Below are 22,920 nucleotides of genomic sequence, written 5' to 3'. Positions count from 1 at the left end.
TATACTTTAGAGTGGGAGGAATTTATTTTTAATAGAATATTATTAAAAACAATAGCTGGTTTTCTTATTCTGATCATAGAATCGCTAATTTCTTATTATAACGTTATTTTTTTTATGTTTTATAATTAAGAACTTTGTGTTAACAGAGTAGTGTATTGTATTTTTTCATGTAGAAAAAAGTAATTCAATGAAACTGTTTATACATATTAAATTACAGTTGTCCACATGTAAGGTGAATAATTTTCAACTCTTTCTACAGTTATAATTTAACTTTTAATTTTTAATTACTAAACTTTGATTTTTTTTACTTTGATTTTAAACTACTAAACAAAATTTTTTTAGAAAAAGATTTACTTTTTTACTTAAAGAAAATGTGATTTCAAACAGCGTTTAAATAATAAGAGTCACTATTCTAGATTTTTCATAATAGGTGACTTTACTTTAAATGAATGGATAATGATCAAAATAAAATTATGCGTTATTAAAAAATCAGCATTGTATTTAATAAGTATTTTAAGACATACAAACCTTATGTAGTACAGTTACGAGTTCATTGAGCGTTAAATTTTCAGATGTTTCAAAATCTACATCAGCTTTTTGTATTTTTGGAAACACATCTTTCTCACGTTGTTTTTCTACTTCAGCTACATTTGTTTCAGTAATCGTGAGTTCTTGAAAAGCGTCTTGATGTTGCAAAGCTATAGCACAAGTGAAATCAGACTTAGAAATGTTTTCTGTTACTTGTTCTACTATAATTTCAGATTTTGAAGCAACTGTATGTGCTAAGACGTTTAAATTGGCAGTTTCATTGGAAGGTCTCACAACATCTGGAATATTAGGTTGTTCTTTATCACTCGTTATGACTTCCATTACTAAGACCCCACTTTGAGTTTCAGGTAAATTAACAGTAGCTTTTTTACTATCGGGTTTTAAATCTTTTGCATAAACATTTTCTTTTTCTACTGATTCTTGAATAGTAACTAATATGCTTTGTAATGGTACTTGAGATGGAGTTATTTGTTTTTCCAATATTTTATCTGAGAAAAATTTATCAATTGGAGACTCACTTCGAGTTTCTTCTTGAGTTGCAACAATTTGGGTAGAAACGCTTGAAACTGCAGTTGATTTCCTAATATCTGGTGAAGACTCATAGTCACATTCCTTTTCATTTATTATTATCTCTGTTGTATTTATACTATCAGCTTCACTTAGAATTACCTCAGCTATTTTAAAATCAGGCTGAATTTCTAGAGTTCTTGACGATACATTTTCAATTGATATTATTTCATCAACTATCATTCCTTCAAGATTACTACTAGTTAACTTAGCTTTCATTTCACCAGGGATATCTTCAGATAAAGATCCAATATTATCAAGTAAATGTGTTTCACTCATTTGATAGGATACCATTGGTTGAGGTGCAACTTCTTTTACCTTTTGCTTTTCTGGTATATCATACATTTTAAAATTACCTTCCTTTTCTACAGTATCGATTTGAAGTATTTGTAAGCCTTTGATTTCATCCAATGATATCTGTGTATTGTATTGTTTTGGACTATGCAAATTTTCAAGGAGAATTTCTTGATCATGGACTATTATTTCCTGCACACATGTTGCTTCTGTTGTTTCAATTATAGTAGATCCAGTTTCTGTAACGTATTTGATTATGTCCTTACATTCAGCTGGTTGATCAGCCGTTTGGATTTCAGACGTATTAATATGCTCTTTTAAACATACATTAGTTTCTGCTTTTGCAAAAGTAGGTTTAATGCACTCTAGATATTCCCCTTCAGATTCTTGAACTACAGTACTCAAGTGGATTCCTAACTCTAACGGTAATATAACTTTTTCTGCCACCTTTATCGGTGTCTTCTCGTTTGAGTAATGTGCATTTTCCTTTTCCGCTGTTGTTACTTCAGAAGTAATTACAGAAACCGTTTCTTGAATATTAACATTTGCACTATAACTTTCTGATTTTCGTGTATCTAGTTCCAATTCTTTTTGTTCAGAATCCACACTTACGACATTAATGCTCTCAAACAAATTAATATTTGATCTTGCTTTGTATGAATCTACTTTATAGTCTGGGGCAAAAATTTTTTCTTTTTCCTGAATCAAATGTTCTTGAATCATGGCAGCTTTATTTTCAGTAAAAATTTGAATGTCAGCGGTTTGTGACGTTGGTGATGTATATGGTAAATACTCGCCTTCTTTTTCAGATACAATTAAAACTTGGGTGAAATGTTGTTGATGTTCGTTAATTGAACTGGTAGCTGTTTCTGTTGGGACTGTCAATTCAGGATAGTATTTATCAGGCCTTTCAGCTGTATTAACTTCTTGAATTTGGAGGGACTCAATTTCATTTACTTTGATTTTAGGTTTTACAGTAGAAGTCTTTAATTTGTTTAAGTTTTCTTCTTTATAACCTTCTAGAACTTCAGAAACTATCATACTTTGTTGTTGAATAATTGAGGTTTTAGCTTGCTCTGTGTTTGGTACTTCATAATTCTTAGATAAAACTTTTCTTTCATCAGAAACTATTTCATTTACAGTTTTAGATTCTTGTAAGGGTAATATTGATTTAGCTTTACTAAATTGATTTTGTGTTACTTCTAGTTCTTCTGGTTTTGCTTCATTAAGGTACGTTTCATCTATAATTAACCCTTCTTTTGATGTGTATGTTAAAGCAGCTTCAGATAAAAATGGCTTTTCTACTTCATTAAACTGTTCTGTTTTATTTTCTATCATGGTATCGGTAGTTAAATATGGTTCGAAAGGCATTACAGTTAAGGAAGCTTTCCGGGATAATGGCATGTGAATATTTACTTCGTCAATTTCTTTTTCTTGGATTGTACGATGTTCTTCTGTTAATGCCATGACTGTATCTAACAACATAATTGCTTTTTCTTCCCCAGTTTTATGAGGAGCTTGTTCTACAACTTTACTTGTAGACGTAGTTTCACTTTGTTGATACGGGATATTCAGTAAAATGGATGGTATCGCTTCACTGGGAAAAACATTTAAATCTTCAACTTTCCCAACAGGTGCTTCTTCACTTTTAACTTCCGACTTTTTTAATTTTAAACTTTTTATATTTTTTTCAGGACCAATTGTTGATTTTACTGCTTTATTAATAATTTCACTGGTGTCAATTTTTATATTTTCTTTTACAGATTCCTGTTGGCCAATACTTTGATTGTCTAAAATGCTGCGTTCAGTGTCTTCGATTTCTACGATTTCAACCCCCTCCTCCCTGTGTTGATGTGTATCGTCTACTTGATATTGTTCCTTTATTTTTGTATCATTTGGTTTACGCAATGTCGTGTGTGCTTGCCGAGTGTCCTCGTATTCTGTGGAAAGTATGTGAGAATGTTACGTATGAGGAACAGCGTGTACAGTAATATTTTACTTGCTCAGTTTTCTAATTACATTTAAAATGATTTACAATCATCCTAAATTGTTTTAAATTCGTGCGTTAAAAAATTTGTGTAATCAGTATTTTATAATCTTAAAATTTATTATAAAAAATATGTAGTTTACTGAGCAAATAATAGGTTAAAAATATTGTTTTATACAAATCAGCATTATGTAAATTAATTGAATGCTTGCAAGTAACCATTAGAAAGCTATTAATTTTTTTGTACTATAAATTTAATTGTAAGTTTATTTTTGTTGTTTTTTGTTTTGCGTGCAGAATTGTGATGCTGTTTGAACCCTGGTGAAAAATAAATGATGAAGGTCATACACATGATGTGATTTGATTGTATTGTAATATTTTTAACTTATTAATATCACTAATAGTTTTATGTGTTATGATTTTTATTAAGTCCAGTTCCAGGATTCAAAATATCGATTACATTTTTATGAGAGAACTTTGCACACAGAGAACGCACCACAAAAAAAAGCGAATATTCTTGATATTATAAGTGTATATACACTTGAAATATTTTCTACAAAAAGCATAATGCAACTTTTTTAACAAAATATACTAAAGCAAAGTTAATGCCTTCAGCTTACGCATGATAGTGTATCGCAGTGAAGCAACTGCCAACTGCATCAAAGTAAAAAGCTCTGTGCACCTATGTTTTTTTTTATACGAGAGTAAGAAGCTTAGCCTTGTATGTTTTTAAATCAATTAACTTATTTTTAAAAAATGTTTTAATTTCTAACTCTTAAGATACAACATTTACATGGGTATTAATAACAACTTGCGAAAGCATAAGTTTAATAATTTTGAGCTAAGAGTAATTGTTATTATCTTGTTACCACGATTGTGTAAAAAAAGCACTCAGTCGTATATTTAAACGAGAATTTAGTGGATAAAAACCGACGTTCGGAATTCTAGTTGAACAATAGCAAGAAGATTCAACAAATTTTTCTTAAAACAATAGTTTATTGTATGAATAATAAGTGTTGTACTATACAACATTAGCATGAATATAGGTAATTGATTATAAGTACAAGTATTTTAAGTATAATAAGGCACTCCCATACATTAGTCGTGTCTAAAATGTGATCGTTTTAATAGTGAAAAATAACAGTGGTAATAAAAAATAATTAAGTCACAAATACTACCAAATTATGTTTGGAACGGTATGTATAAGGAATCAGACATTGTATTTTCGTTTAACGTAAGTGAAGAATTTTCTCGCTCTTAATCTTGAACTTATTATTCAAAATTATCTAGAATTTTTTTTATTTGGAGGTAACATTAATTTTTTGCAATATATTTTTACTTATGATATTTCCAAGTTATTCTTATAATTTTTTTTTTAAATTCATTTTAAAAAGTCTTCGATATTAATGTACGTAACGTATGAAGTTCACTTAAAAAAAATTACGGAAATTTTTAGCAAATGTAAAGTTTAAATTTATTTGTTACTACATATTTATCCTCATAGAAAAATATGATCAAGTTATAATTGTACTTACTTTAAATTATCACAAGTAGAGACGTTTTAGGTGATACCTTAATATAAAGTTAGATAAAATATGTTCCTTAATTAGTTAAATGTTATTTTATTTGAAAAAATGTGTAATTTAATTTATATTTGAAAAAGAGAGAATACTGCGCATAGAAAGCATAGCGGCGTAAGCGGAAATTCACAGCTATATTCAATAAATCATCATGCATCTGAAAGAATATAAAATAATTAGATAGATCTTAATGTAGCAGTTACATGAAATTATAGTTTTTCACTATGTTAATTGAATTTTACATTAATTTCTATTATGTCAGACATACGATATTTGAAAGAAAGTTTTCTTATGGGTAAGAAAGTTTCGTTTATCAATTGATATATCTTATTAATTATAATTCACAAAGGTATGAATCTTTTGATGTCACCTTTAAAGTAGTTCCCTCAGTAAAACAAGGATATAATTATTCGCAAAAATTCAAATTATTTTTAACTTACTAGTATTTACAGAATTGACGGTCGTATAAAAAATTCATCCTTACTATACCTTAGTGGTATTATTTTCTACGCACTTGATAAAAATTAATAATTATCTTCATTTACTAAAAAAAATTACAACTTTTAAGGGTTTAGAATTTTAATACTTCAATAAATAAATTGGTATGAATTCTCAATAATCTGTTGATATTTATATCAATATTGTTTCTGCATCAGTAAAAAGTGAGTAGGAAAAATATTTCTTTATTTCCAATTTAAAATATTTAAAAAATAATTTATTAAACTGATGATACAACAAGATTAAAAAACTAGACGGTTAAAGAATTTTTAAGAATTCAGACAACCTGGTTTCATAAAGTACTGTGTACCTTAGTTTCGTAATATTTATAAATAAATCTATAAGTCAAGGGAACCACCTTAAGTAGTTTTCTCATTGAAAATTAATTTTTTTTTATAAATTTTTGTTTTCTACACTTGTAAATTTTTAAAACATCATTATGTTCTTTCAAATGGAAAAAAATTTAAATGCGTTGTAAGCAGAACCATCAAATCTTATTCCACGCTATCATTGGTTAAAACAGATAAGCAGATTGTTTTGCAGCAATATGACACATGATTGCTTTAAAATACTAAATTTCATACATAAGTGAGAAATGAAAAAATTAAAAAAAAAAAATATTTTTTATCAATTTTATTATGCGGTTGTTGTAATGCTACTAAAAAGATTATTTTATACTAATGTAATGAAATTTATGATGTTAAATCACTTGATTTCTTACTTTTCACATTTTTCTTAATTCTTTACTGTAATGCAACGTTAAAGTTAACAACTTGAACTCTTAATTTCACAATATCAAATCATGCTTTAAATTTTTGAAACCAAACCTTCAATTTCTCGAATATCCTGTAGTTGCACAACTGTTCTTTCTTCTCTTGTTTCTGAAAATTTATACACTAATCAGCGAAAGAAATACTTTTTGTAAATCTGAACATATAACTTTTTCAATGATACGCAATTCTTATTAATAATGGGAGGATCTAGAAGTTTAATTGTAAGTATAATTTGGGTTTTGTTTTTATTTTTTAACGGCGTTAATTTACATTAACAAAGATAAAGAGCAGTAAAAACAAAAGCAGTTACTCTTATAGTTGTTAAATAATTTGATATTTAAATTAAGCCTACCACTAATTCAGGTAATTATTTATTATTTTCATTTTTTTTAAATCATCGATTTTAGTAAAAACAAAATCTTATCACTATGATATACTTTTGACACATAAACAGTTCTGTCTATCAGCTATCAGTATCTGTCTAGCATATACCGACATTTTAAAGATTTTATTTTTCCTAACCGCCAGCCCTACGCCTTATAAAAACTTACTAATCAGTTTCAAAATCGCATTTTAATATTTTCCGTATAATATTACAAAAAATCTTGTACACAACTCATGTGAGATTATTCCAACACTCGTGTGATAATATCACACTCGTAGCCAATGCCTTCGATACCAGTAGCTCATGTGCGTTTCTCACCACTTGTATAAAAAGCTATCTTTCCTACACTTGTTATGTAAATAATTATTATGCAACAAGTGCCGGAATAGTAAGTACGTTTCGTACTAAGGCCTGAGGAACCTGCAAAGCAGGGCCCGAGGTACCCTTGTGATTGTCCTAGTTGGATGAGCATCAGTGTCGAACTCTAGATTTTGTACTGAAGGCGAATCAAACGTTCAAATGTTGAAAACAAATTAATGTCTAAAATAGAAAAAGATGACTTTCCGACAATGCAGTGATAGACGCGCATAAGTTGTCTGGAGTTGCTGGAAACGAATCCCACTTGATCGCATGTCATGAGTTAGGCTGAACATACGTGCAGCAGAATAGAGCCGACGAATGACGAATGGCAAATAGTTATGGATTATTAACAGTGATTTCAAGTAAGGTAATTTGTATATTTGACCTGTTCGTCAATTCGATTCCGCTCCATGTGAACAGCGCACTTGACGAATAACCGAATGGAAGAATTGACGAATAGTACTGATTCGTCCCATTCGTCATTCTTCATTACTTATTGACATGGACCACATGTGTGACTTTATAACATTAGTGTTAGGATCCTCCCGTAAAAGTTGAATACAAGTTTTTTTTTTTCATGCGTTAGAAAGGCTTATTTAAAAATTTTACGGTGTACATTATATAATACAATCCATAAGAAATACTATGCATTTAATTGTTATTACATTTTTTTACTGACTATCAATATAATCCTAACTGTTTTCGAGTATAAAAGGTTTTTAAAAAATATGTTTTACTATAAAAATATAATTCAATTGTGTTAAAGTCATTAATTATAACTACAGGATTGTATTTTAATTCAATTATCGCTAATCATTGTGTTAGTTTTTAATACTTCAGGCAAAATTGCTTTATGCATTTTCACTAGAGCAAAAAGTAAGTATAATATGCAACCAACATTTATGTTGTAAAAAATTTTGAATAAAAAATTAGTGTGGTCTAAGACATGTTTCCTTACAGTATATACACGGAAATTTGTACTTTGATTTTCTTAAACAGTTACTGTTGGTAAATACGTTACTTAAAGCAAAAATTTTAAGATAAGCCTAATTTTTAAACCTCTTTATAATTAATAGTACCATGAAAGTAAGACTTTGCACCCTCGAAAAAAAAAAAAAAAAATACCGTTCGCTTCTTGGGCACAAACATACAAGAATCCACTACTATTTTGAGTCCTTAGCAAGGAATAAAGAATAAAGTTTTAAGTCTCAAACAAATTTAATACAATTAGTTTTTCACATTATAGACGGAATCGACTCTTTAAGTACAAAATCAAATTTTAGGAGTTACTTGAGCTAATAAAACCTAAAAGGGCTTTTATTTGATGGACAACTTCGTCGTCATACTTGGATTTGATAGTTTGCATTAAAAGAGATTTTATCAAAGGAAAAAATATTCCCAGCACTTCTGCTTTTAACTCCACTCAGAAAAAAAATCTGCTGAATAGCCATAACGTTGCAAATTGACGTTTAATATGTGAATTAAATTTTACTTTATAATGTAATGGACAAACCTTTTTATCTATTATTGCAAGAAATTAAAGTTCTACCATTAAGTACTGAACACAAAACGTATGAAATTCAAAAAAGTGCTCTTATTTATTTATTAAATACTTTTACCTGCAATATTATTTCGAGGATATTAAAATTATTTTACAGCATCCAATTGTTTATGTATATTGTTATTATACTTTTTGCCTTAGTGATAAATAATAAATGCAGCAGCCATGTCTTTTACGCAAAAGTAAACTATTGTTCATAAATTTAGTCACTTACTTTTCAAGTAGCATATTTTGATATTTTGTAAGAAAAACATATTATTACGAAAAAGCAAGTTTCTAACAATTTTATAGAAAAACCTTTTTTTTTTTTTTTTTTTTATCACTCGAACAAAATCCCTATTTCACACGTACATGATCAGCAATATTTTACTTTATTAGTTGCTAACCATTTATTTTTTACGTGAATAAATAGTATTCAAACTTTAGTATTGCAACTTACCTACAACGTGGAATTCTGTTTGTTGAATAATTGTAACTCTTTCTGTAGTCACTTGTTCACCTCCAGTATTCTAATTAAAAATAAAAATTTATTATAATATAATTCGTTACATTTGTGGAGTATTTTTTCTAATAAAAAAAACGTGACATCCACACAAAATGGGTGTTAGGAAAATTGATTATTAAAATTATAAATTTTTGATGTTAAATAACCATTGAAATAGTAAATGACAAAGCAACACATGAGCTTGATTTTAAAAGTTGAAATAATAGACTTGGAAGTATGTTAACTGTATGATTTTAAAAGAACAGATTATACTAGATGTTTGTTTTTAATGTAAAACAATTTTTGATAATTTTTCTTTTTAGAACTACTTATACCCGTATATTAAGTACGTTTGGAATAACGTATTTATAGGGCGTAATTAAATAATATTAATTTTCAGTTTAAAAAGTAGTACTTTGAACATATGAACCTTCATAACATAACCATAAGATAATTATTCAGAGTAAAATAATTTTTTACCTCTATTGCTTCTGCGACTTCCCATGCACGTGGTCGGAAATCTTCTGGTTTAAAATGTGTTATGACTTCTTCAACAGTCGCATGTTGTAGTTCTACCATTTTCATAAAAGCTCTGAATCCAACTGTTGCAGCAACAATACTTTCGTCTGTGGTCGTTTCTTCGGTAAGAACTTGAGTAATTAATGGTCCGTGACCTTGTCTTTCAACTAGTTGCACCAAAGCATTTTGTGCGTCTGGAGTTTTCAATGCTGGAAACTTGTCCGTTTTGTATAAGCTTTCATTAATTTCGTGGACTGTGACTCCTTGCCGTACTAAGTAGCCAATAGTTGCTAATTCACGAAGAGGTTGTTCTGCTGGTCCAAATTCCGATGCATGAAATAGTTCCATGATTTCTTCCACTTCCTGAGCAATACTCTCCTGTTGTCCTTCTATGATTAGTCTTACGTCGACTTTACTCAAAAGTTCTTTTTGAGTTACTTTTATTTTTTCAGGCTTTTTCTTTTTCTTTCTAGTTTCCCGCAAATCAGTTTCTGTATAAATTTCCGATACAGATTCTAATGTTTCAGATGTTACTTGGGCCTGATCCCGAGTTAGGTCTTGTGGTTCATGATCAGTTTTTTTCATACTTGATGTCACTTCTACTGTTATCGCTTCATGCGTTGGAACTACCATCTGGCCTCTCGATAGCTTAAAAAAAATTGTTATAATGTGCTTTATAACTTAAGAGATCCGTAAAGTAAGGTATTGTAGCATGAGGAAGTATTTTAAAACAGATATGTAACTAGATATAGGATTTCTCAATTTTTCCAGTAAAAAATTTTTCATAAAACGGAATAAATTCTTACATCTACGTATACGTATGCACGATATGTGTGTACGTATACAATCATGAAATTAGCTCTTAATGCTAAACTTTGATTCTGATTCATCTATTCTTTTTATTTGGTTAAGATTTAACTAACTGCACACGTGGCCCCAACACACGCAACCATGAACATACAAAAACCAATTCCTACCTTCGTAGCTTCCTCTTCTACCAATTCTACAGTTTCCAATAACTGAGTATCTTGAACATGTATAGCTTCCCTGCAAAAAAAAGTTAAACAGGAGTAGAATCTATTTGAAGACTGTCTACGCATTTTCCAAATTAATTTTTTTGAAACCCTCGTATAAAAATCTAAATTCAAAAACATTAATTTAAATGTTTATTACATTTCTTGTGATGTATCTTTCAAGACTAATTCCTCTTTAGTAACAGTTTTTTTATCCGTCTGTTTTTTTGCTTGTTCCATTTTTATTTTTTCTCGAACTTCCTTAGACTTTTTCAATTCTGGTTTTTTCTTTTTGGGCACTTTATCGGACACTTTTTCTTTTTTATCTTCAATTAATGTTGGTCGTTCTCCTGTAGCATCTATTATGAACGAGAAAATCTTGTATTAATATCACATCAATCTCGTTGCATTTACGATCAAAATAAAATGTTTTTAAATATGTCAGAAGCATACAACCTGTCACTTGTAATTGGGCTTTAGTTGTAGCTAAACCAATATCACTCGTAGCTTTGCAAATATATGTAGCAGAATCTTCATGAGTAGCTTCTTTTATGACTAATGATGTTTTGAATTCCCGATCATCGATTTTAATTTTAATATTGTCTGTGTTCCGCATCATTTTATCATTTTTAAACCACACGATATCTAAAACAGTTTATGATTTATAAAATCAACAGCTTAATTAATTTTTTTAAATTTACTGAAACAATAGCGGTTCTCAGGCATTTACCAGGTGTAGGATTTCCAGAATATTTACATTCAAGTTCAACGGTTTCTCCCTCTTGAACGTAAGTATCAGTAAATTCCTGAATAAACCTAGGTATTGATTGGGTAGCTGTAGTAAAAAAATAAGTACTGTTATTATGGTCTAAAATGTTTTCCTGTATATTATTCTAATATGGCATAAATTTCGTAATTTGCAAAACCGTGATAAAAGCTCAAATGGATTTATATTACTTAACATCAAGAACTTTACTACTCATGTATTTTGATCGTGATAAATAGAATACTGAGGAACTCGACTAAAATTATTCCAATTCGAATTTCAAATCATTAATCTCACGATTAATGTCATCGTACTTTGAAGTTAGTATACGTAATTCATGGACATATTATGTTAAATTCTAATTAAAGTCATTTTTATGGTTATTTTTAAAAACTTTTTGGATACGCGCATTTTCTTGTTCTAAACATTAAAAATGAAGATCATAAATATGTAACTTTCAACGCGAACACCCGTATCAAGATACTAGTCAAGAACTGGAATATCATAGAATAGGCTGTGTGATACCCGTAATTTTTCAAATCAATCAACTAATACATAAAAAATTCTGTCTTATAGAGGATAAAAAACGCAACTTTTTGTTAATGAATAATTTTTTAATTCACGTATTAGTTAATAAGACAAAAACTAGAAATCAGAAATCATCTGCAGCTTGAAATCTACGGTTTTTAAACTTAAATTGTTGTATACCGATGAAAATTGCACTAATCGATGCAAAAAAATTTTTATCATCACACACGCACCATCGTCTCTAGGACTAAGTCAGGGTTGTTGTATAGTCCCAGTTGGATGGTGCTTATGTGACATTCTGCTTTTCTTACAGAGAGTACCAAAAAAGGTCATGAGGTAGAAAAAAATTGTACACGAGTATTGACTCCTTACTGCAAAAATCTCCCTATAAGTACTAATGAGTTTATTAAAAAAAATTCATCTATTGTAATATTAGATGTTTTAAATTTTTTAAAGAAATAAATGTATGAAACGACATGAATCTACTATAAATTAGATCTGTTTCAATTGAACACAGGTATATTATTATGGTACTTATTAATACAAATATCTTTTTTATTTTTTTGAATATGCCTCCATTGTATAATTTACACGTACTACAGAACATAAAAATTACTTGCGATGGCCAATTTACTCAGTACGAAAAGAATTTTTTTAACAGAGTCAATGGCTTCTGTCGTTATATAAGTTCCATCTGATGGAACTGCTTGTAGTGGGTCAAAGTGTATTGCAACTTTAGATGTAGACATACATGCAATGAGTCGAAACCGCCGTGAGGCTCGGACTCTTGTCCTTTAACCAGAATTATTCGATATGATCTCATCCAAACACATAAGTGTGTATGCATTATTACAACTTATTTTAGTTTTCATGCTTACCTCGAAGGGCTTCTTGCATTTCTTCCATTTGTGTGACCCACTCAGGTTTTCGATATTGTTTAGTTCCAATGATTCCTATTAGATAGATTATTAAAAAACATATGTTTTACAGTCAACACTCATTAAATTTTATATGTATACATGTACACACACGTGTATAAATAATATCTGTGAACTAATCATTTGTGTTAATAAAGTGTTGGTTTTGATGGGAGGAAGCGTATTAAAGGAAGATGAGCAGTTTTGTTAATGTGCAGACGAGGTCAGTTGATATTGCTGAAAATAACTTCCATAACGGAAAAAAATATTTTATTTCTAATAATTTTATGCAATCACATAGTATAGATAAATTTTGCATAATTGATTACCTTCCACAGTCAAATATGTAGTCGTCGTCGATACACCTAAGGGATTATGTGCTTTAAAAGTGATCTCACCAGTGTCATCTGGATAAGTTTCGGTAATGGTAAGAACATGTGTACCGTCTTCTATTTCTTCTATTTGGAATTCATTGGATTGTTGTACTTCTATATCTTGTTTATACCATTTGCCATCAGGCTTAGGCTTTCCTTTGACTTTTACTTCCAATCTTGAATATTAAAATGTCATTAGATTTAAGTGATTTGTTTGATTTGTATTATTAATATTTTTGTTCTGTTGCATTTAAATACTAAGAATAAGAATTTGCAAACACAATAAACATCGTTCTACCGTTTTTTATTTTAAAGTAATTTATATGTTAGTATTTTACAAAACATCTTTGTCAAAACATTTATCAGATACTAAAAAAGTCCTTATCAAATCTTATGTTATTGATTTAATTGGCTGATATAAACATTGATCGTAAAATCATAATTTGATCATACTGTTGAATTCGCAGTGTTGCTGGTAAATATCATTACAACATTTTATACTGCTCAATCACAGTATAATAGTTGTTTTATTAATGTGCATAAATTTAAATTGTGCCCCATGAAAAATTCCGTACCTTGTTAATACGCCATCCTTGGTTGATATCAACTGTGGAAGTTCCTTAATAATTTCTGGAGCAAATTCTTCCGTGTCAGATTCCGATGGTACTTCCTAATTATAATAAAAAGTTTTACTCAGCTACTTATTTAGATTAAACTGTTAAACGTTTATAAATTCCTTCTTATTTATGTTAACTGAAATCATGAATAATTTACGCATATCAGTTAATTTGTGTTAACGTCAATTTATAAGAATTATTATATTACTTATTACATGCATTTGATGCCACATTGAATTATTTAAATGGAAGAAAAAAATAAACGATGTAAGAGTACCGTTTATTTGGTACATAAATTTCGCATCTCTGATTTAGATTATTCAAAGTAGACTCAAAATGTCAGCTTGGTGTGCATTATTTGTTTGCATAAAATTTATTTCAATATTGATGTACAGAGTTAATCTAATTATCTATTTAAGTGAAGAGTTAAATAATTATATGTTTTTTCTAAACATATTTGTGTAAGTGTGGTGATAGTCGAGAAGTTGTATATAAATTATAGAATAATGCAAATTCGAAGGTGAAACATATTTACCTTAGGTGATAATAAGTCTTCTTCAGATTCACTTTGTCCTGTCAGTGATGCCGCTACAGCTGATGATGATATTTCTGAGTCGGGAATGTATTCATAAGCTAAAATAATATGATTTATGTGAATTAACTTTTAGTTCGGTTTTTTGATTTTTTTCCATCCTAGGGTACTAAATTTTTCACAAATTTACTCTATTGAAAAAATTATTGTAGTATACTAGTTAAGAGGGCTGGCTAATTAAGAGGTATACTTAAGGATAGGACAAGAGAAGATTGTTACGGACTTATTGAACTTATTATAATGAAGCTTTATAATAGGTGAAATCATTACCTCTCACAGACAATTTTTTTTTTTTTAATTTTCAAGAAATATTATGACTTAGTAAAGAGATTGAGAATTTGTAAAGTGTAATAATTTCTTACTTCCATATTTAGATCTAAGTTAATAAATCAACAACCATATATTCATTCTGATCTTTCTGTAAGCTTGACATTTTAAAAACTACTAAACAACTGTATAATGACTATCTAGATACTAACACTAACTAATGAATGACTAGATAACCACCCCAAAATATAATTCTAACTTTCTAACCGTACATATAAGACATATTTTAATTTTTTTGTTGTTTAAATAGTTTACAAATATAGATATTCTTTCACTTAATGTTTGTAAAATTTTAACAATATTTAACTAATGTTTAAAAATACTACCGATATTATTTTTAGATTGTGAAACTTGTATTTGTCCGTGAAGACATGCAAAATAAAATTTATACTAACCATAAAAAAATTATAAACGTAATCTTACCTTCAACTTCTAAAGACGTCGTGCATGTAGCTGTACCTATTTGATTGACAGCTTGACATATATATTCGCCAGCATCTTCAGGAAATACTTCGCTGATAGCGAGATTACACACACCCTCTGTATCTTGTAAGATTGTGATTTGTTTTCCTTCTTTAATAGGTTTATTATCATGGAACCATTCAACTTTTGGAATTGGTTTACCATGTACTGTACACTTTAAATTGACACTTTCACCATCCATAACGCGAATGGGAGAAAGTTTTTTCACGAAAGAAGGTGATACAAATTCTACAGTCTCTTGCCATGGTATTTCTAGGATATCCACACTAGCTGAGCTTGTTACTGACCCAGCAACATTTTCAGCTCGTATGGTGTATCTTCCAGCGAATTCAGGTTTTACTTCTTTGATCATCAAAACAGACTTGTTTTCTTTTGTTGTAATGCGTATTTCATGAGACGACTGAAAATATTTTTATTTGTATGTATTATAAAAATGTTTATGTTACGATATATTTTTTGTCATTTTTCCTTAAAATTATACTATGATTATATGTATATTCTATGATAAGTATAGAGGAGCTCGTCGTTGGCTTAGTTAGTTAGCGTACTAGCCATTGAAACAACATAGCTCAATGGGTCGTGGTTTCGATTACCCGTCGGGGCACTCAGATTTTTTCTGATGCTTTTTGACAGGTTTCGAATACATGACATTGACTTAGGATAAGGCTTCAATACTAAGATGAAAATAAAATAATAAGCGATTAAAACAAAATATAGAATTGTTGATGTGTTCTAGATAACCGGTCATGCGTGACCGGGGATATATATATATATATATATATATATATATATATATATATATATATATATATATATAATGTACTGTGGACCTATAGTGGGTCAGTACTTATACTGTAAAATAAAAAAGAATAAAAAATATGTATATAGACGTGAATATGACAAACTTTCATTTTGTCATACATCAATTACCGGGATACTGGGTACAAAACTCAATCTTGAAGACATATACATATCATAGTTACATTCTTTGATGCTCTAATTTTTGTTAAGCTAATAATTATGAGAGAAGCTTATTTTTTTTTTTTTTTATTAAAAAATTATTTATTTTTTTCACACTTCATTAAGAAATTACGTAGAGGTATTTAATATGAACTTTCATAAAAAATAAGCCTTCAATAACGATAATTATTATAATAATTGCTAAAATTGTAGTAATAATCATAATGGTTATCATAGTAATAATTGTTATCACTACTATTACTCTTCTTAAATGTAAAGAATTATTGTAATACATAGAAACGTTTAAAATGGTACTTACCTCCAATGGACGATTTTCGTAGAACCACTGAAATGAGGCCGTTGGGTAAGCTTCAACAGTTGTTTCCATAATAGCAACTTCACCCTCGGATACAATTTGTGGTTGAATAGGTTGAATAAATCTTGGCCCCTTTACTTTGTCTGTTTCTTGTTCTTCTTTTATTGAGACTGAACCAGAACTTCGAGCTTCTCCGACAGTATTTTGTACACGTACTTCATACTTTCCGGTATCTTTTTTCTTAACTTCTGGTATATGAAGCTCTGAAGTATTCTTATAATTTTTAATTATTTTATTATCAGATGGAACGATTTCGATATTATTTCTGTACCATTTAACTTCTGCTATAGAATCACTTTGAAATTCTACTGAAAGAACCAATGATCTACCACTCTGTGTAATCGTTGCCGGTAGAGGTCGAATTATCTTTGGTGCATAAAGTATCTCTGGTTTTGATACAATGGCCGTTTTGCGAACAAGATTGGCTCTACATTCTGCTTTTCCGAATTTATTGACAGCACGTACTCTATAAACAGTTTCATCCTCTAATGTTGGATTCATAATCATTAATTTTGCTTGTCCTGTTTCTGGCATGAACTTTATCTCAGTCTTATTTTTTTCTGGTTTAATTTCAGTCTCATTGCGATACCACTTTATTTCAGGTAACGGTTTTCCTGTGAGTACACATTCAAATACTCTGGGCTCAGTGTTTTCGATTACTACGGGCTTTATTGGATTTATAAAGTAAGGAGCAATGCCTTCTACTTCTTGTTCTGAAAATTATACTTTAATAAATTTACTATCTCCACCACGGATACTTAAGATGTTTACATCTACACTAAGATATCGAAGTATTGTTAATCTAATATGGAGGGTAATTTATGTTCTATAATGGCCACAAGCATTTTATATTTCGTTTTGATGTCTTTCATCTTTTTATTATAATAAAAGACATCATATTTTAGATTGATACATCTAGTTCTTGTGCAACGATCAGTGGGTCTAGAACATAACTAAGTATGATTAAGTCATCAATACTTATTTTTCAGTAATATACTAGCGTAATATATATTTTATACATAGATACTGAATTCATTAGTCTTTTTCACAAAAGTAATATATTATACACGTAGGCTAAAAAGTAAACTTTTATAGCTCGTATGGCTAATGTGCGATGGTAGTTTACCTTTTGTCCGAGATGCGTGTAAGTTTTTTTTTCATACACACACTGCAAAGTTTGTATTTTACGGAACTTTAAAATCGTAAAACTTTATGAAGGGATGTGAAGTATAAAAATTAATGCTGTTTACTCTTGTAGCTCTACCAAAATACTCATTTAAATATAATGACAGCATGTATAAGAATAGTCTTTTAATTTTGCTTGAATTCGTTATATCAAAAGTTATATTAACAGAATTTCTAAAATACTTGATGTGTAGAACATTATTTCAAACTAGGAAAATTGAACTTTTGTAAAAAAAAAAAATTATAAAAAGCGAGATTTGTTGAATCTCTCAATTATGTTACGTTAATTTCTACGTGCTACCGTACGTAAAAAAATGATAAAATGGAATATAATATAGTGATTTATAAAATAATTCTAAGAAATTACCCAATACAACAAGATTTCCAGGAGATGCAGCAGAATCAACTGCAACTGGCTTCAACTTTTTAGTAAATTTGGGTGCTGTGATCTTACTTTCATCAATAATGGATATGTCTATTTGCGTTTGCATTTGTTGTTTATCTAAAATTTTATGATGCATTTCGTTATCTGTTTTTAAATCTTGAACATTTTCATCAGATATCTCTTTTCTTTCAAAATGAGTTTCTTGTATACTTTCGAATGTATCCGTTATAATTTCTAAACGATCTATGGGAAGCGCTGTAACAGTGTCTTCTAGAATTTCTTTTTTTTCGACGATCATTTTTTTTTCCTTTTTATATCTGATAGACGGTGATTGAGATTCTTTTTGTGACTTTTCCATCTTCTCTTCTTCTAAAATAAGTCCTGTAACTAGTTCCTGATGTTTATCGGTTTCAAGGTCTGCTGTTGTTTTTTCTTTAGTATCTTCGACATGTTGTTGATCGTTAGGCTGTTTCTTTCCACGCCGCCAAGACACAGTAGATTTTTCGACTTTTTCTTTTTCGATTACCTTATCTTTTTGTACATCATTTGTTTCAGTCTCCTCCTCAGTTTTTTCAGGAATTTTCTTTGGAACTGGTTTCAAGGAAAATTCTTTACTTTCTTCTAATACCTTTTCTGACCTTTGAACTGGTTTTAATGCAACAGTTTCTGGAGTCAACTCATCTTGTAATTTAGCAGCATGCTTTGTGGGTTTCAAAGAGACATACTCTTTCTCTTCAGGTTTTTCTTTTTGTCGTTCGATTTTTACTTTGTTCTTGCCTCTTGTCCAAGGTAAATGTGACTCTTCCGGAGTCTGAGTTTCTTCCTTGTCTTCAGAAATTTGCTCTGCTATCAATTTTGGCTGTTTATCTACATCAATTAAGGCAGTACTTTTTTTCAATATTTCATTATCAATATTTTCTGAAGGGACTTTTTCTTTCGGTTTTTGCTTTTCTCGTAGCCTTAATACTGCAGATTCTTCTGATTCCTTCTTTTCCTCTTCATTACTGAAACCTTTGGTTTTCTTGTCTAGGTCTTTTTGTACTTTCTTTTCAACTGGTTTAGGGGAACGTTCGCTTACTTCTACATTTCCTTCCAATTTTTTAATCGGCTGCAATTCTTTTGTTTTCTGAGTTTTTTGATCTTCTATCTGGACGTCTCTCTCTGTTTTTAGAATACTAACTGATTCTTCTGTAGATTTTTTTTCTTTTAATGCTACCTTATCAGGTTTCTTTTTTCCCCTTATCCATGGTAAACGGGATTCTTCTTGTGGCTTTTCAACCTCTTTATCTTCTGAAATATGCCTTGTAAGTGTTTCCTGATGTGTATCAGTTTCGAGTTCTGCTGTGGTTTTTTCTTGAGTATCTTTTGTAAGTTGTTCATTGTAAGGCTGTTTCTTTCCACGCCGCCAAGACACAGTAGATTTTTCGACTTTTTCTTTTTCGATTACCTTATCTTTTTGTACATCATTTGTTTCAGTCTCCTCCTCAGTTTTTTCAGGAATCTTCTTTGGAACTGGTTTCAAGGAAAATTCTCTACTTTCTTCTAATACCTTTTCTGACCTTTGAACTGGTTTTAATGCAACTATTTCTGGAGTCAACTCATCTTGTAATTTAGCAGCATGCTTTGTGGGTTTTAAAGAGACAGACTCTTTCTCTTCAGGTTTTTCTTTTTGCCGTACGATTTTTACTTTTTTCTTGCCTCTTGTCCAAGGTAAATGTGACTCTTCCGGAGTCTGAGTTTCTTCCTTGTCTTCAGAAATTTGCTCTGCTATCAATTTTGGCTGTTTATCTACATCAATTAAGGCAGTACTTTTTTTCAATATTTCATTATCAATATTTTCTGAAGGGACTTTTTCTTTCGGTTTTTGCTTTTCTCGTAGCCTTAATACTGCAGATTCTTCTGATTCCTTCTTTTCCTCTTCATTACTGAAACCTTTGGTTTTCTTGTCTAGGTCTTTTTGTACTTTCTTTTCAACTGGTTTAGGGGAACGTTCGCTTACTTCTACATTTTCTTCCAATTTTTTAATCGGCTGCAATTCTTTTGTTTTCTGAGTTTTTTGATCTTCTATCTGGACGTCTCTCTCTGTTTTTAGAATACTAACTGATTCTTCTGTAGATTTTTTTTCTTTTAATGCTACCTTATCAGGCTTCTTTTTTCCCCTTATCCATGGTAAACGGGATTCTTCTTGTGGATTTTCAACCTCTTTATCTTCTGAAATATGCCTTGTAAGTGTTTCCTGATGTGTATCAGTTTCAAGTTCTGCTGTGGTTTTTTCTTGAGTATCTTTTGTAAGTTGTTCATTGTAAGGCTTTTTCTTTCCTCGTCGCCAAGACACAGTCGATTTTTCGACTTTTTCTTTTTCGATTACCTTATCTTTTTGTACATCATTTGTTTCAGTTTCCTCTTCAGTTTTTTCAGGAATTTTCTGTGGAACTGGTTTCAAGGAAAATTCTTTACTTTCTTCTATTACTTTTTCTGTTCTTTGAACTGGTTTTAATGCAACTATTTCTGTAGTCGACTCATCTTGTAGTTTAGCAGCTTTCTTTGTGGGTTTCAAAGAAACTGACTCTTTCCCTTCAGGTTTTTCTTTTTGCAGTACAATTTCCGGTTTTTTCTTGCCTCTAATCCAAGGTAAATGTAATTCTTCTGGAGTCTGAGTTTCTTTCTTTTCTTTGGAAACTTGCTCTGTTATTAATTTTGGCTGTTTGTCTATATCAGTAAACGCAGTACTTTTTTCCTTTACATTGTCGATAATTTCTGAAGGGACGTTTATTTTTGGTTTTTGTTTTTTACGTTGCCATGGCATAGTAGATTTTTCCGTTGTCTGTTTTTGTGTTTCTTTTTCTTCTTCAATCACCAACTTCTCAGTTTCTTTTCTATCTACTTCAGGTTCTTTCTTTTTTAATGACGTTGAAGAAGTGTACTTCTTTGGCTCTTCTAAAGTTTTTACGTCTTGTGATTCTACATCTTTTTTTATTGGCTTTGTAGACAAAGTCTCAATTTCCTTAGGTAATCTCACTTTTTGTATTGGTTTTTCTAATTTTGTTCTGTCTTCTTCGATTTCTTTATCCGTGATATTTTTCATAATATAATGGTCGTCTGTTTCAACATATAACATTTCTGAATGAAAGTCTTTTTTATCAGTTTTTTTATCTTGTCGCCAAGGTAATCTAGATTTTTCTGAGTGCTTTCTTTCGCTGGTGCTTTTGATTTGGGATGATGGTAGTCTTATTTCGTTTTTATGAAGAATTGAATCATTTATATCCTCTTTTGCAGGTATCTTGGAATCAACGCTATCTATTTTACTATCTATAGTTGTGATTCGTTTGGTTACGTCTTCTATTGAAATGTATGGTTGGCTATGTATTTCTTCTTCCAGTTTAATAGTTGATGTTTCAATTTGTTGAGGTTTTAACGGTCTTAATTTTACTGTTTCAATTTGTTCTTTGTAGAGTTCTTTTTTACCTGTTTCAACTTTTTTTAGGCTTATTTTTTCTTGTGTCCAAGGTTTAACTTTTCCTACATCTTTTTTATGTGGTTTTAGTTGTTGTCTTTCATCTATGTCTCCATCAAGCTTCAATATTTGAGAATCTTCGGTTTCTGTGTATATTGCAGATCCCTCCAACAGTTGATTGAAAGTAGTATTTTCGTTTTGCTTAACAGATTTAAGATCAACTTTTTCTAATTGAGGCTTCTGAAAATCTTTTTTCTCAGTTTTAACAGGCTTTAACTCAACTTCCTCCAGTACTTCTTTTACAATCGGTTTCTTTTCCGGTTTCGACGGCTTAAGAATTATTTTCTCGTCTTTCCAAGTTTTTTCCTTCTCTGATTCACTATCAATATTCAGCTGATCGTCATCTTCAAACTCTTCATTTAGAAGTTTTTTCAGTAATAGATCATCTGTTTTTAATTGTTTTTGCACAGGCTTCAGCTCGACACATTGTAATGTTTCCTTTTGAATTTCTCGTTTTTCAGTTTTCGCAGGTCGTAATTCAACTTCTTCTAATTTCTCTTTGGGAAACTCTTTAATAATTTGAGGTGCTTTTTTTAAAACAACTTCTTCTTCGGTCCATGGTTTTACAGCATCAACTGTTGCTATCTTTTGATACAATTTTTCAGTAGAGGTATCTCGAGATCGTGGTTTAACTTTTCTCCAAGGTGTGGTTAATAAGGGCCTAGGTCTGTGATGTACTCTGCCTTTTCGCCAAGGTAACAACTCATCTCCCGGTTGCAAAGGTGTACCAATTGGTAATCCTTCTTCGTCAAATTCAATGATATTTTTAGACAACCCTCTTAAAGTAGCTTCATCTACTAGAGATCCAAATTTTATTTTATCAATCGATTTACTTCCCAATTTTTCCATATCATCAGTGTCTCGAACTGTATTTTCATAGTATGCAACCTTCCTTTCTGAAAATTTATCATGTATATTTAGCTAAAACCTACAATTAATTTTTTATAAAACTATACATATATTATGAAATACTTAGGATTGACATAGATTAATAAATAAACACAACAAACCACTACATGCAGACTGTAAATAACATTGATATACATCACTTTCTAGTATGTCTTGATCAATGGCAGTACTTTTATTCACTGTGTACATAAGAAGGGTGCCATTTCCAAAAAGATTGGTTTGAAATAGTATTAATAGCACGGTATTGACTAGAAATGAACTTAAATTGAATTTTCATCGTTTAAGATTTTGACAAATGTATAAAACAATAATACATGTTAAATATCTTTACTTTCACTTTACTTACAAGTGGGGTCTTTCTGTATTTTTGTTCATCAAGTATGCAATACACTATTCTTTAAAATGTAGAAAACTGCT

The 22,920-nt window shown here is 30.0% G+C and overlaps 1 protein-coding gene across 1 annotated transcript in view; it reads right to left on the bottom strand.

Annotated features, from left to right (window-relative positions):
- The window catches only part of LOC106636123 (uncharacterized), a 68,802-nt gene extending 46,359 nt beyond the window's left edge, over window positions 1-22,443 (bottom strand). Inside the window, exons 1-14 of the mRNA XM_089592121.1 lie at window positions 18,063-22,443; window positions 16,454-17,124; window positions 15,115-15,574; window positions 14,308-14,405; window positions 13,731-13,825; window positions 13,111-13,331; window positions 12,743-12,817; window positions 11,027-11,215; window positions 10,731-10,929; window positions 10,535-10,604; window positions 9,519-10,205; window positions 8,994-9,063; window positions 3,172-3,350; window positions 529-3,069 (exon numbers count right to left, since the gene is read on the bottom strand). Coding sequence (XP_089448247.1) covers window positions 529-3,069; window positions 3,172-3,350; window positions 8,994-9,063; window positions 9,519-10,205; window positions 10,535-10,604; window positions 10,731-10,929; window positions 11,027-11,215; window positions 12,743-12,817; window positions 13,111-13,331; window positions 13,731-13,825; window positions 14,308-14,405; window positions 15,115-15,574; window positions 16,454-17,124; window positions 18,063-22,443 — 9,936 coding nt within the window. The remainder of the gene's footprint in view (window positions 1-528; window positions 3,070-3,171; window positions 3,351-8,993; window positions 9,064-9,518; window positions 10,206-10,534; window positions 10,605-10,730; window positions 10,930-11,026; window positions 11,216-12,742; window positions 12,818-13,110; window positions 13,332-13,730; window positions 13,826-14,307; window positions 14,406-15,114; window positions 15,575-16,453; window positions 17,125-18,062) is intronic.
- Between the last annotated feature and the right edge of the window lie 477 nt (window positions 22,444-22,920).

This window comes from Copidosoma floridanum, unplaced genomic scaffold (genome assembly GCF_036245765.1).
Source record: "Copidosoma floridanum isolate Cflo_tuat_1 unplaced genomic scaffold, Cflo_Japanese_pri ptg000014l, whole genome shotgun sequence".
In the NCBI taxonomy this organism is placed as follows: domain Eukaryota; kingdom Metazoa; phylum Arthropoda; class Insecta; order Hymenoptera; family Encyrtidae; genus Copidosoma; species Copidosoma floridanum.
Note: the sequence above shows the minus strand (reverse complement) of the source record. Positions and strands in the feature narration are given on the sequence as shown.